Here is a 15926-nt window from a genome sequence, read left to right on the forward strand (position 1 = left end):
AGTTCTAGATATGCAATAGAAACTACCCATGTTCATGGCCAAGTATGACTATTTTTAGACTAACAATGACAATAGTTATCATTTATACAGCATTTACTCAAAGTACTGTTAGATGGTGGAGAAAGAGGTTATTTCCCATATCTTTTAAATAAAAAGTAAAAAAATTCATACACAAAGTAGAATTTTTTAATTCAATTCAATACATTTATTAGTATTTATATAGTTGTATGGGGAAACATAAAGATGAACACAACAGTGTCTATCTTTCAAGGAGCTTATAAACTAACAGATGAGGTAAAATATGTGCACAAATAGATATAAAACTAAGTACAAGGTAAAAATTACAATGGGGGGGGCGGAGCCAAGATGGCAGCTGGTAAGCAGGAAATAGTGTGAGCTCTGTTCGGAGACCCTCCAAAAACTTATAAAAAATGGCTCTGAACCAATTCTAGAACGGCAGAACCCACAAAACAGCAGAGGGAAGCAGGGCTCCAGCCCAGGACAGCCTGGATGGTCTCTGGGTGAGGTTTATCCCACACGGAGCTCAGAGCTGGGAGCTGGGAACGGAGTGGAGCAGAGCCCAGCCTGAGCAGCGTGGACCATCCAGACCAGAAGCCAGGCGGAGGGGGCCCTAGCGCCCTGATTCAGTGAGCTGCGGCAGTTACGAGACTTCTCAACCCACAAATACCAAAGACTGCGGAGAAGGTTAGTGGGAAAAGCTGCGGGAGTAGAAGGAGTTTGCGGTTCGGCTTCCAACCCCGGGGGCAGCAGAGGTGGGGCAGCTACAGCTGTTGTTACTTCCGGCCCCAGGCCCACCTGGTGGGAGGAATTAAGTGGCGGATCAGAGCAGGGGTGCACAGCCTGCTGAAGATCTAAGCCCAGTTCGGGTTGGGGTTCTTGGCGAAGGAGCAGTGCTGGTGTGGCAGAGCTGGCACCTCCCCCCCAAACGTGGAACATAGAACTCTGTAATCTACAAGCAGTCATACCCCACTGAAAAACTCAAGGGTCAAGTTAGTTGGTTGGGAATATGGCCAGGCAGCGAAAACGCACCCAGATTCAGTCTCAGACTTTGCATTCTTTCTTTGCTGACAAAGAAGACCAAAACATACAGACAGAAGAAATTAATAAAGTCAAAGAGCCTACAACAGAAACCTCCAAGAAAAACATGAACTGGTCCCAGGCCATGGAAGAGCTCAAAAAGGAGTTGGAAAAGCAAGTTAGAGAAGTAGAGGAAAAATTGGAAAGAGAAATGAGAAGGATGCGAGAAAACCATGAAAAACAAGTCAATGACTTGCTAAAGGAGACCCAAAAAAATACTGAAAAATACACTGAAGAAAACAACACCCTAAAAAACAGACTAACTCAAATGGCAAAAGAGCTCCAAAAAGCCAATGAGGAGAAGAATGCCTTGAAAGGCAGAATTAGCCAAATGGAAAAGGAGGTCCAAAAGACCACTGAAGAAAATACTACTTTAAAAATTAGATTGGAGCAAGTGGAAGCTAGTGACTTTATGAGAAATCAGGATATTATAAAACAGAACCAAAGGAATGAAAAAATGGAAGACAATGTGAAATATCTCCTTGGAAAAACCACTGACCTGGAAAATAGATCCAGGAGAGAGAATTTAAAAATTATTGGACTACCTGAAAGGCATGATCAAAAAAAGAGCCTAGATACTATCTTTCAAGAAATGATCAAGGAGAACTGCCCTGATATTCTAGAGCCACAGGGCAAAATAGAAATTGAAAGAATCCATCCATCACCTCCTCAAATAGATCCCTAAAAATTACAATCTGTTACAAAGTATCATGGGAATTAAAAGATACTATTTCTGACTGAAATAAGGAAAGATTTCACAGAGGAAATATCATTTGGACTGGGTTTTGCAGGATTAAAAGCATTTCAACAGGCTGAGATACCAGGAGAGATGGAATTGAGGCAGAGGGAATAATAAGAAGCATGAGTGTGAATGCAGAAAATTCCAAGGCAAGTTTAGAGAAGGCTAAATGGTCTATTCATGGCTGAAATATAAGGTGTGTAAAGGGAAGCAGTAGAAAATGAAGCTGACAAAGTAGGTTGGTGTCAGCACACGAAGGTCTTAGAATGCCATTACCTAAGAAAGAAGTATAAGATTTTAAAGCAGAGAGAGGCAAGTATTTCAATAAATATACTCTAGGAACACTGTGTAGCAAAGATTAGTGGGGTAAGACCAATTAGAAAACTAATGAAATTGTCTCAGCTAAGCAGCAGCAATGCATGGTAGAAAAAGTAATGGACTCAAAATCAGTTCTGAGCCCTTTCTTACTATTTTGTAGCCATGTGACTACAGACAAGTTAAACTCACCCCTCTTAGGCCTCATATTCTTCATCTGAAAAGTGAGACTAATACTTGAACTACTTAATTCATTGCATTGTGAGGAAAGTACCATGTAAATATATAGTAAAGTACTATATAAATAAATGTGAGATAACTAGGGCCTAAACTAATATAGAAGAAAAAGAATGAGGGAAATAAAGACAGATGCAAGAGACAATGAGCAAATGGAATTTTTAATGCATAATGCATTGAGGTTTTGCTCCTTCTTTTAGGTATACTATCCTCCGATTAACTGTACCATTCAATATGTAAGGTATAACCTTAAACATACATATCAGAACTAATATATCCAAATGAGTATTGAATTGGAAAGTAGTGACACCTTGAGAACTATATACTTATTATAGTGATGCTGCCATTGATCAAAACCTGTCTTGAATGTTGAGATAGTGCCACTAACAAGATTATTCTAAGGGGAGAACACAGAACTTACTGCACAGGCCACCTTTGGAACATAAGTTCTTCAGTTCTCTGCTTATTTTCAGTCAAAGAAGCCAAGTACTAGGATGTAATCTCATTTCTAACTAGAATCACAAAACCACAACATAGCTTTAAAAGTGTTTTTGTTAGAGTAGATACTCAAAGGATATATACAAGTGGTTTTCAAAAGAAGAAATTTAAGCAATCAAGTTAAATGAAAAAATGCTCCAAATTACTAATAATTAGGATAATGGAAATTAAAACAATTCTAAGGCGGCATCTCAATACCCATAAGATTGGCAAAGTTAACCAAAAAAAAGGAAAATGACAAATGCTGGAGGGACTATGAATTGATCTAACCATTCTGGAAAGCAATTTGGAATGATGCTCAAATAGTTACTGGAATGAGCATACCCTGTAACCCAAAAATACTAATTTTGGGTTTATGGAGAAGAAAAATAACTCATATGAATGAAGGTATTTAAAGTAGCCCTTTTTGTGTTAATCAATAACTGAAAACAAGGTGAGAAACACCTTTGGGGATATGGCTGGAAAAAAATATGATTTATGAATATTGCTGTTGTCATAGAAATGACAAAAAGTATGGTTTCAGAGAAACCTGGGAAGATCTATGTGAACCCATGTATAATAAAGTAAGAAGAATTAAGAAAACAGTGTATACAACACCAACATTGAAACAACTTGAAGTGATCTAGAAACTGATAAATACAATCAATAGTCACCATTCCAGGAGTCCAAGAATGAAGAATGCTTCCTACCACCTGAAGAGGTGACGGATTCAATATGAAGAACGAAACACTCATTATTGGACATTTGTTTTACTATACACATTGGTTACAAGAATTTTGTTGTTCACCTCTCCCCAAGTGAGGAAAGGAGACAGAAAAGAAAAAGAAATGTTCTTAAATTTTAAATATTTTTAATTTTTAATAATCTTTGGTGGAAGGAGATTAGTGACAAAAAGGCCTTACATACACTAAAATATTTATAGTAGCACTTTTGTGAAAGCAAGTAACTTGTACCAGAGTAGGTACTCATCAACCGGGGACAGCCAAGCAAATTGTGGTATGTGGATGTAATAAAATATTTTTATTGTGCCATAAGACATTATTACCCCGATAAATAGGGCTTAGAAGAATGGAAAGAATTACATAAAGCAAAGTAAGCAGAACTAAAAAAACCAAGTGTCCCAAAAGTCTTAGTGAAGTTTTAAAGCTTTAATAAGCACTAAGACTTTTGGGTCATCCTGTATATACAATGATTACAATTACATACACGGAAATAATAGCAATAAGAAAACAATCAAAACTGAATAATCCAAAATCATTAATGACCAAATTAGACCCAAAAGATGAAATGAGAAAAGATATCCTCTCTACCTTCTGTTTCTTGGCAGAAGTGAGGAACAATGAGTGTAGAGTACTGTATATGTAAAACTTTTTTGATATACTGTTTTAGACAACTTTTTATCTTTCTTCACATTGCTTTATAAGGGACAGTTCTCTAGAAGCATATGGTAGAGAAATATAGAGGGAAATACGGATGATATAGAAACGAATTTATGTATATACACACACATACATACAGACACACATATATCCGTGTATTGTAAATTATATATCAAGACTGCTCTTTTAAAAATGTATAATGAACAAAATAATTGTTATATATAAATTTGTATATTTATAGATATATATGTGTATATTTTAAAAATAACAGAACATTTTTCTTTTCTTCAAAGAACACAAAATAGTTCCCATTTCTCATTTATCCTTATATAATAGTATCAAGCTGAAGTAAAAACACAATTACAATTTTACATAATGTAATTTTATACAAACTTTGTACATACAAAAAAGTAATTTTTCTCCAGCAAACCTTAGCAGATGGCTCATGAGCAAATTGTCAATACTGCCCAGCATACTTGACAGAAATTTTACACTGGAATATTATGAAATCATACACATCCTTGCATACCTTAAAGAGATGCATACATTTTTTTAAAAAATCCAACTAATGCTCATAAAAAATATTCACTGACCACTTTACCTAATTAAGAAAAGCATAAATAGTGGATTTTAACAAACAACATTAAGAATTTTAAGTAGTCATAAACATTATGTAAAGCTAATGATAACTGATCATTATCTTAGAACATTTTAAAAGCATTTTGCTTTCCTTGGCAATAAGATTTACATAATATGATGACTACCTGGATATTATAAAAAGGGACTCCTTAATATAATTACAAAGCTTCCTACAAGAGTCCAGGATATTTTGATTAGTACTATTTGTCAGTACAGTAGTATCTCTTGTTGCCTGGAATGGATGCATACTGACTTCATTTATGGTAATTATTCCTAGGGAAAACTGCCTTTTTAAAACTGAAAACAAATAAGTATTTAATGCTTTTAATAGATAAGCAGCATCCAAAATTAAAATATATGCTATGGAATCCAAAAAGATAATACAAACATATATATGTCGCAAATGGACAGGGGTGTGTGTATGATATAATGCATAATTTTACACATTAGCGTAATGTAGTATAGCATTAGTGTAATATAACCAGAAACATATCTGTGATTAGGATAGTAGACTATGAAAATTATAGTCATTTTGGGCACCAGATGACTTAAAAGCTATCCATGCTCCAAGTTCCTATTTACCAAATTCTGGTAAGTTAAATGTCAAATTGAAAAGTTTCAGTGAAACTCTTGATCAAGAAATAAGTAATTGCCATGGCTTTCTGTTGGAGTGAGGGTAAAAGCTTAGGTATACGCACATGCTCCTGGGAGAGGGAAAAAGCAAAAAGGTGGAACATAAGGCCTGTTATTTGTTTCACCAATTCAACAAACATTTATTAAGTGTCATTTACGTAAGGAATGGTATGAGGACATTGGGCATTGGGAATAAAAAGACAAAAACGAAACTGTCCCTACCCTCAAGAAACATAGTCTGCTTACAAGGCAATACATTTACTGCAAAATGACAGAGCTAGACTATATAAACGAAACAATTCAGTAGTTAAAATTGTAAAATACAGATTAATACTGAACAGGCAAAAATATTCTAATATTTAATTTATTTATTTTCAGTTTTCAACATTCACTTCAATAAGTTTTTTAATTTTCTCCCCCTCCCTCCCCCCTCCTTCTCCAAGATGACATGCAACCCGATATGGGCTCTACACATACATTCCTATAAAACATATTTTCACATTACTCATGTTGCATAGAAGAACTATAACGAATGGGAGAAGCCAGGATAAAGAAAACAAAACAAAACAGAAGAGAAAAAAGTCTGCTTTGCTCTGCATTCTGATTATTATTTATTTAATATTTTTAGTTTTCAGCATTGACTTCCACAAGAGTTTCAATTACAAATTTTCTCCCCATTTTTACCCTCCCCCCCCAAGATGGCATATATTCTGATCAGGCAAAAATATTCTTATAGGTTGGGATTTCAAATCCAAATTTAGCAAAATGTGAAACACTAAATAAAATTATGATGAATTTAAAAATCACACATGTATTCTGTTTTTGTAACGTGAAATGAAAATAGAAATTATTAAGCGGGGAGGCAGAACCAAGATGATGGAATAGCAGAAGCAGCTCACTCCATTGAGCTCCCCCACCTCTTTCCCCTCTCCCCACATAGAACTCCTCCGAAAAGATCTAGAAAAAGCATCAAACCAAATCCTGATGAGGAAATTCAGAAAAAGCAACAATAAGTTATTTGTCCAGCCAAATTCAGCATTGGGAAAGAGAGTCCAACTGCAGGCAGTAGGAACCTGGATGGGTCAGGCCAGGAGCATGCTGAGCTTAGAGAATTCAAGTACCAAGAAAGAAGCTGTGAAGCAGAGAAAGAGAAGGCCCCAGAAAAATACCAAAGCGCATCAATTTAAAAAAAAAAAGTGTCAAAGTTTTGCCATTCACTACCCAGGTCTGGAACACAGATTGAGGAATTACTGAGAACCAGACCAGCACCAAGGGAGGGGAGGGGAGACAGACTGGAATAGGGAAGCCCTGGGAGCGGTACTAAGAAAGGAAAACGTTCAGAAGCAAGCCAACAACGGTGTGTCTCAGATTCTAGGAGCAGACTGAGATCTCAGTTTTAACTTCTATTTTTTTTTTTGGAGGTGACAGAATGGTAATCTGTGGTGGTGTCCATGCAGATGGGAATGATTAAACAAGTTATGGTAAATAAAAGTGGTGAAACACTATTGAACTGTAAAAAATGCTGAAGGGAAATGGTTTCAGAGAAACCTGGAAAAACTTTGATAAACTGATGAAGAGTAAAGTGAATAGGACCAGCAGAACAATTTATACAATGATAACAATTTGATAAAGATAAACACCTGTGAAAGAATTAGGGATTCTGATAAGGGGGATGACCAACCACAACTCCAGACAACTAATAATGAAACATTATTTTACCCAACATGCTGATGAAGAGATGAAGGACTTTACCTACCCTGCTGATAAAGAGTTGAAGGACTCACAGCACTACTGGGGGGAGGGGGAGAACGGGCGGGCAACGGCCAATGCAGAAATGTATTCTGCTTGACAACACACGTTCGCAACAAAGCCCTCCTTTTTCTTTCATTCTTAATCTGGGGTGGGGAGGAAGGTTTTAAAGGGGGAAAGATAAAAGTCGGATTTTTGCTGATTGAAAAAATACATATAATTTCTTAAAAATAGGAATGCTTTTTAGTCACTGATTCTACTACATGTTCTATTTTCCAATTCTTTGCAACAAATTTCTCTAATAAAGTTTCACTGCTTTGGAAATTCTCTGACTTCTCCACTAGGTCCCAGGAAGTTCATTATGGGGATAACCTCATCACCCTGTAAGATCTCATCAGCCTTATTACTCCACCTCATCAGTACCCCTCTCTAATGGGGTGGGGCTATGAAATCCAAACCTCTACTTAAGGACAAAACATAGTTTATATATACATACATACATACATACATACACACATACACACATACACACACTGTGTGCTTTCCTGTATCTTCATTTCTGACCTGGCTGCTCAACCTTGGGACTTTTCTGAGGGACTTCTCCATCATGCCCCTTTGTCAATTTCTCTCTACTACCCTTTCACAGTTTCTTTTTATGTTTTGTCTTCCCTCATTCAGTAATCTCCTTGAGGGCAGGAACTGTCTCCTCCCCCATATTTTTATCCCCAGTGCTTAGCTCTTAGCAAGTGCTTAATTTCTTTTTTTTTTTTTTTTTTTTTTTTTTTGCTGTGGACCAAAAGCTATTCCCCAATAGGAAAATAGTCAAAGGATATGAACGAACAGTTCTCAAAAGGAGAACAAACACATGGGACAAAGTGCTACAAATCACAGATAAAATTAAAATCAAAACACACCTAGCTAATGAGCAAAAATTATAAAAGACAGGAGTAATCAATGTTGGAGAAACTAAAAATATAAGGCAAACTGATTCTTGGTTGGTGGAGCTATGAATTGGTACAAGCATTTTAGAAAACAATTTGGAATTCTGCAATTCAAGTGACTAAAATATTCAAACCCTTTAAGCCAAATTCCACAGCTAGGTATACACCTCAAGGAGTTATACATAAAAAGGCCTTAAATATACCAGAATATTTATAGCAATACTTTTTGAGCTAGCGAAGTAGAAACAAGATAGATATCCACAGAATAAGAACTGGCTAAATATGGTACAAGAATGTAATAGAATATCACTTTGCTATAAAGTATATCAAACTTGATCAATACAAAGAAGCACAGATGACCTAAAGCAAAGGAAGAAGAACTAAGAAGAGTCTATACATTAACTATAACAACATAACTAGAAAGAAACAAACATAAAAAATATAAAATAAACTATAAAACAATAAAAAATATTATAAAATTACAAAGAACAAGCATAACCAAGGAGATAAGATGAGACTTCCCCCTAATCTTTGGCAGAGATATTCAGGTCACAGATGCAAAACACTGTACATACTCTCAAGATTTTTTTTAAATCAATTGGTTTTACCAATTTTTAAAAAATTCTTTGTTATATGACATACAAGTTATTTTTGATAGTAACTATCTCACTGGGGTAGGTAAGTGGTGCAGTGGATAGAGTGCCAGGCCTGGAGTCAGGAAAACTCATCTTCCTGAGTTCAAATCTGGCCTCAAACACTTATTGTCTGTGTAACCCTGGGCAAATCACTTAACTCGATTTCCCTCTGTTTCCTCATCTGCAAAATGATTTGGAAAAGGAAATGGCAAATAGCTCCAGTGTTTTTGCCCAAAAAAAAAAAAAAAACAAAAACCCAAATGGGACCACGAAGATTTGGACACAACTAAAAACTACTGAACAACAATTATCTCACGTATTTCCAATTATTTTTTACTCTATCACTTAATTTTTTAGTTTTGGTTCCTACATTCTTTTTTTCAGGCTGTCTCATTTCTTTGGTTTTCTAACTTCTGTTCTAAGCTGTTCATTCTCCTAAATTCTTCCTCAAGAGATCATCTCTTCATTCATCTCAGTTAGTCAATAAATATTTATTATAAGCATCTACTATGTGCCAGGCACTGAGCTAAGTGCTAGGTATACAAGGAAAAGAAAGGAAAAAAATAGTTCCTGCTCTCAAGGACCTCAGAGTCTAACAGAGGAGACCACACACAAACAACTATTTACAAATAAGTCATACAGATTAAATGGGAAATAATCAGAGAAAAGGCACTAGAATTAAGAAAGATTAGGAAAGGCTCCTGTAGATGGCAGAATTTTGACTGGGACTAAAAGGAAACGAAGGAAGCCAGGACAGAGGAAAAGCACTTCAGGCATGGAGAACAGCCAACGAAAATGCCCAGAGTTGGGGGATGTAGCATCTTGCTCAAGGAATAAAAGAGGGCCAGTGTTGCAGGATCACAGAGTTCATGTGGAATTGTGGGGTGTGAGAGGAGTGTAGCATATAAGAAGACTAGAAAGGTAGGGGAGGGGTCAAATATAAGGTTATGAAGGGCTTTGAACACCAAACTTTTTTTTTTGTATTATTTTATTCAAAGTTCTCAGAAGCAGTTTACTTTTTCTTCTCCACATCTTGCTCTGCAGCCTCCTTGGCTCCTGTTGCCCGGATTCCAAAGAGACGGGCATTGGCCCGGGCCATTCGAAGACTAGCAAATGCCTTGAAATTCTTCTCATCTTCAGTAATGACACGAGCTTTCTCTTTCTTGTAGACATTTCTGATGGGCATAACTGGTCCTGTAAGCTGGGTTGCCAACTTGAGTTCTTCAGCAGAGCTATCTCCCTTCTTGGGTGCAGATGGTTTCCTTGGGAAGAGGATCAGTTTGGAACGATATTCTTTCAGCCGCTGCACATTTGCCTGGAGAGACTCTGTAGACTTATTCCGGCGACGAGGGTCCACAGAGATACCAATAGTCCGTGCCACTTTTTTATGGATACCAGCCACCCGAAGCTCCTCCAAGCTGAATCCTCTACCAGCACGTACTTTGGTGTGGTATCGGACAGTAGGGCACCTCACGACGGGCCGGATAGGACCAGATGCAGGGCGAGGAGCAATTTGACGGGCTTTTGCTTGATGGGCCTTTCGCCTTCTTATCTTCCTAGCTGTCTGGTTAAACCATGTGGCAACTTGTCTTTGCCAGTCTTTATGGAAATGGGGCTTCAGAATCATGCCATTTCGGCTGGGCGCCATGGCTGCTTAGAGCCCTCCTCACGGGCACCTCAGCCGATCGGAAAGGCAACACCAAACTTTTTATATGTTATCCTGGAAATCACAGGAAGCCACTGGAGTTGACCAGACTGGGGGTTGGGAAGGGAGAACATGGTCAATCCCACGTTTTAGGAAGATCATTTTGACAGCTGAGTAGAAGACGGAATGGAATAGGGAGAAACTTGTGGCAAGGAGATCAACCATCAGGCTATTCCAAGAGTCTAGCTGGGAGTTATGGAAGGCCTACCAGGGTAGTAGTAGTGTCAGAAGAGAGAAGGTGGTATATGTGACATGTTTATGAGATAAACTTTATAGGCCTTGGCCACAGAGGATATGGAGAAAGAAAAAGAGAAAATGAAAATGATGCCTGCCAGGTTGTGAGCCTCTGTAACTGGGAGGATAAATGTACTTTCAACAGTAATAGGAAAGTCAGAAAGAAAGAAGGATTGGGTCAAGGGTGTAGAATGAAGTCAATTTTGGACATGCTGAGTTTAAAATGTGAGTAGGTCATCAGTTCAAGATATCTAACAAGGCTCTTTTGACTTCTCACAAGGACAAAGCACCACACTTGGCATGCTGTCGACAACCTGAGTCCCCTATGGTTTCTTCTTGCTCTTTTGGCGATGTTCCCTCTGTTTAGGAGGGCCTTGAGCTACTTTTCGGTTTACAGCTTTCAGCAAACTGTTGAAAGGCAGAACCATCAGGACAGGCTGCCTAATTTTCATGATAGGTATGGCACCCCAATATTACTCAATGGAACCATTTTGTGTCTTGCCATTTGGGCATATGTAGCTACACAAATTGGAATTGAGTGGAACCTGCCCCCTGTGGGCAGGGTCATCCCAAAAGATTGAAGGAGCCAGTAAAGGAAAAATTCCTTTTCATCAAAGCTGGCCAAAGTTGGTGTCATTCTGGATTGTTCCAGAATTAACATAATGAAGTAAAGGTAGTCTGTTATCAACTGTAATGTGGCATTATTAATGTAATAAAATGCATTTGGGAAAAAAAGATATCTAATAAGGAGTTGGACATATAAGAGTGGAGGTCAGAGAGATTTGGGCTAGACAAGTAAATCTGAGAATCACCAGAGAGATGGTAACTGAATCCATGGGAGCTAATGAAACCCAATAACCAAGTGAAATAGTGATGGAGGAAAAAGAGAAGAACGCCTAGGATAGAGCCATGGGAGACACTCATGGTTAAGTTCTTTTAGAAGGCCTTCTACTCACTTTTGGGATTTTTTGTAGCCAATCCATTTCCTTTCTTGCATTCAAATTATTCTCTTCTGAGGCTTTATCCTGAGGTTCTCTTAACCCATATTGTTCCTTTATTGTTTTTTTCTTTTAAAAAGATTATTATTTTTTCTCATAAACAATCAAACTGAAGCATTCCAATACAAAAGGACTATATATGAAACCGTGAACTTGTTATACATTTCTTGTTTTTTAAGGTATAAATACATTAAATGTTACCAGTTTAGTAACAAAACTGCCCTTTACTATTTTGTGGAGTCTTTACTAATTTTTTTAAAATGTGTTTTAGTATATATTTCGCTTCAACTTTCCCCATCTCCCTTCTAACAAATGTCTGCTGTCCATCAAAACAATATATTGGTCATATCTGAAAATATAACCATATCATTTTGATCATATGTCATTCTGTATTCCAAGTCCATTACCTCTCTGTCAAGAGTTGGGAGGTATCGTTATCACTCTTTTGAAATCAATATTATCCCTGCCTTGACCATACTTTTAAGCTCTTTCAAAAGATGTTTTTCTTCATATTATTACTGATATCATTGTGAAAATTGTTCTCCTGGTCCTACTCATTTCACTCTTATAAGTTCTCTGTTCAAGGTTTCTCTGAATCCATAATCTTTGTCATTTCTAATTATATATCAATATTCCATTACATTCATATGCCACAATGCATTCAGCCATTACCCAATTGATGGGCATCCATTTTATTTCTAATTCTTCAATTACTATGAAGTGCTGCTATGTATACTCTTGTACATATGGGCCCTTTCCCTCAATCTTTGATTTCCCTTGGTATATACGTCTAATTGTAGTACTGTTAGGTTAAAGGGAATAATGATTTATTGACTTTTGGAGAAGAGTTCCAAATTGTCTTCCAGAATGGTTTAATCAATTCACAGCTCCAACAAGAGAACATTAGTGAGCTTATGTTCCCAAAACCTGTATTAGAAGTTTTCTTATATTAGCTCATTTCTTTTCTTACCAGTAGAGACAGCTGGTGAAAATTTTCCCATGCTATTTCTTCTGAACTTAATTATTGACTATGCAGTTGTTGGAGTTACTATCATACCATTCCCTTGTTCCAGGGAATAGATTGGGAATAGAGGGCTGCTAGTTGCTACACAGAACACTCACTCTTCTACATGAAGTAGGGGGTAAGCCAGAGGGCCACATTTCCCCCTTAACCCTGACTCAAAGCAGAAGCCTTCATTAGCCATGAGATAATGGCCACCAACCTTCCCCCTTGACAATGGCCAGAGGGGAATAGAGTGATGATCGTGCCATTAGTGTAGTCCTAATTTTATCCCTCTCTTTTTTTTTTTGCCTATTTTTTCCCCTATAAAGATTGTCTTAATGTAGTTTCTTTTTGTTCACCTCACTTGTTTGTCAATCTTCTGCTAAATATGGGAGGCAGGTTCTTGAGATAGTTTTAGAAGGAAGTGGGTTTAGCTGCTCTCTTCATCAAAGGACTAAATTCTTGTACCAACTTTGCCAATAAGTTACTGACAGACTTCAGGTAAATAACTTTACAGATAAAGAAACATACAATCAAAAATCTGATGAGTATGTCATACACTGTTGATGGTACCTCACAACCAAGTTTACCCTGATGATTTACAGAGACCACAATGTAATAGAGCACTGGACTGAGAAAAGACTTCGAGCATTCAAATCTGTGTTACATAATTAAATCATTTAATCTCTGACCTTAATTTTTTTCATTTGTCAAATGGAATAACTCCCTGATTGTCTAACTTACAGAGGTGTGTGTTAGGATCAAATAAGATAATGGACATGAAAACACTTTGCAAGACCCTACCTAATGCACTTTAAATATAACCTACTACTGCTTCCATTATCAATCATCTTTCACCTTCCAATACCTCTTAATCTGTAATAATATGCTTTTGTCCTCCTTAAGGGAAGAGATTCATTATAATACTAGTGTGTTCCCTTGTTAAAGTTTCTTTTTTTGGTTTTATGTGTGATCCACCCACAAAAGCTATTTGGTGATATATCTTCCCCAGAGGTGTCAATAACTACACCTTTCTCAACTTCAGGCACACACTGTACTGTCACATTTTTGCATGCAAACCTAGTTCTTAAACACAGCTACATCAAAGTGTAATATCAAGCTCACTTTAATCACAGCTATGCAAAACTCATTACCCTCTGTCCTCCCCTCTTTTCTTTTGTTCTGCATGAGTCATCCACTGTTTCACCAAATCCATGTGGGTATTTACTGGTAACTTGGAAGACTGCTGTTCAGAATCTGCTACAGTAATGAATTCAAGTACTATAATCTTTGTACTTAAATTTTGTCATGTTTCACAGAATTCAATGTCATTGAATATATTTATCGTAGTACAATTTCACCCATTTTAGACCAGTCTGCTTAGATGCTGCTTCTCCCCCTCTATCTCCACCAGCTTTAATGTGTTAGAGAGGCACAGTACTGACTTGGAAGGCCAGTAAGGCTCCAGCCTGGCTCCTCACCTGTCTATCTCTGAAGGACATGAGAACATCACTGAGCTTTTCTGAGCCTCATAAGTAAAATAAAGACACAACCACCTTCCCTGCCTACCTCCATAGAATTGTTCTGATGACAGAGAAGGATAGATCAAACATATAAAAGGGCTCTGAAAACTATAACAACACTATACATTCTACTACATGACTGTAACAATATTACTGTGTAAGAAATGAGAATATGATAAATTCAGAGAATCATAGATATTTATATAAACTGATGCAGAATGAAGCAGAACCAAGAAAGCAATATACATAATTATGCTGCAAAATTATAATGAGCACACTACCCCAAAGAAGAGAAGCAATTTCTCCCTTTCTCCACCTTCTTTGCAGAAGTAGGAGACTATGGATGTAGATCATCCCACATAATGTCATTTCCCATCACTTCCCACCAGCCATCCTGCTTCTGGAACTCTCCAACATGACCCGATGCTCAGGTGCTTTTTCTCTCCCCCTCAACCCCAACTTTCCTCACTTTTCAGTTTCCTTTTGTATGCTGTGTTCCCCCAGTGGATGTTTACTGACTTTTTCAATGTGCTGATTAGTTTAGCTAAACTGTTTTTTTCCCTCCCTATTCTTTATTATATGGGATAGTTGGGGAAGAGGTAGAGAGGATGAGGATATACCAGAAACTGTAGGTAATATAAAAACAAAATATATCAATAAAAAAATTTTAAAATAAAATACCCTAGATGATGATAAATGATCCCAACTTTCTTTACTAACCCCTCAACATTAAAAGGAATAAGACATATTTTTCGAAAGTAATTGGTGCAAAAGGCACTATGGATCCAGCCTATTCAGTTTATCTGTCTGTATAACTTTCATGTGATAGAAGAAGACTAATAAGGCTAGAGAAGCAATTCACTTTCTCTCTCAAACCATGTTATTGTATAATGGACCTTCTTCCCAACTCCTAAATCCCCGAATCTCCTCATACTTAGCATTAATTGAAAACCTGTAAGAGACCTCATCAATGTTAGGAAGATACACTAGAAAAATACACTAGAAAAAACTATGTTTAAACTGAACCACATGTTTCTTTGTTATAAGGCATGGCTCTCTGGGAGGGTTAGTGGAAGGAATACATTAGTAAATACAGATAACATAAAAACAAAAGGTATCAACAAATTTATTAAAAATAAATACAATAAACAAAATTTTCTTCCCAAAGCATATTCTTCTATAAGCCTTACACAAATAGTTTCAGGCCTATTTTTTCAATCTATCATTGATTTCAACATTTACTTGAAAAGGTTGCATTAATAACAGAAGAATTATTTCTTTAAAAAATGTGAAAGCTCCAATTCAATTCTTGATTTTTGTCTATAATGACAGACATCTGTATTTAAGCTACCAATGGGATACTGTTGAATAGGTAAGATAAAATATACTATTGTGCACAGACTAATACTGTGCAATTACTCTTAGGTAGAGAAGGGAAACATCTTAATGTAGTACAGTTGTCTAAACAATGAGGGATGTTACAGGCTGTAGCTACTTAATACACAATAATTCTTTTGATGCCCACATGGACTTAGCAGAACACTGAATAGTAAGGCTATCTCTATGAAATAAACATTTTCTACATCTCACAAAAGCAGCA

General features: G+C 36.9%; 2 protein-coding genes across 4 annotated transcripts in view; both read right to left on the reverse strand.

Moving 5' to 3' along the window:
* Positions 1 to 15926, reverse strand: part of CSNK1G1 (casein kinase 1 gamma 1) — a 261324-nt gene that overhangs the window by 194082 nt on the left and 51316 nt on the right. The window lies entirely within an intron of this gene.
* On the reverse strand, positions 9866 to 10543 carry LOC118828101 (60S ribosomal protein L13-like). The gene has a single exon (XM_036734511.1). It carries the CDS (start codon positions 10509 to 10511, stop codon positions 9876 to 9878), a length of 636 nt encoding a protein of 211 aa, XP_036590406.1. The 5' UTR covers positions 10512 to 10543; the 3' UTR covers positions 9866 to 9875.

Source organism: Trichosurus vulpecula, chromosome 8 (genome assembly GCF_011100635.1).
Source record: "Trichosurus vulpecula isolate mTriVul1 chromosome 8, mTriVul1.pri, whole genome shotgun sequence".
Lineage (NCBI taxonomy): Eukaryota > Metazoa > Chordata > Mammalia > Diprotodontia > Phalangeridae > Trichosurus > Trichosurus vulpecula.

Excerpts from the sequence above, each read along its gene's own strand:
- LOC118828101 (XM_036734511.1), bottom strand. The coding sequence starts at position 10,511 with ATGGCGCCCAGCCGAAATGGCATGATTCTGAAGCCCCATTTCCATAAA.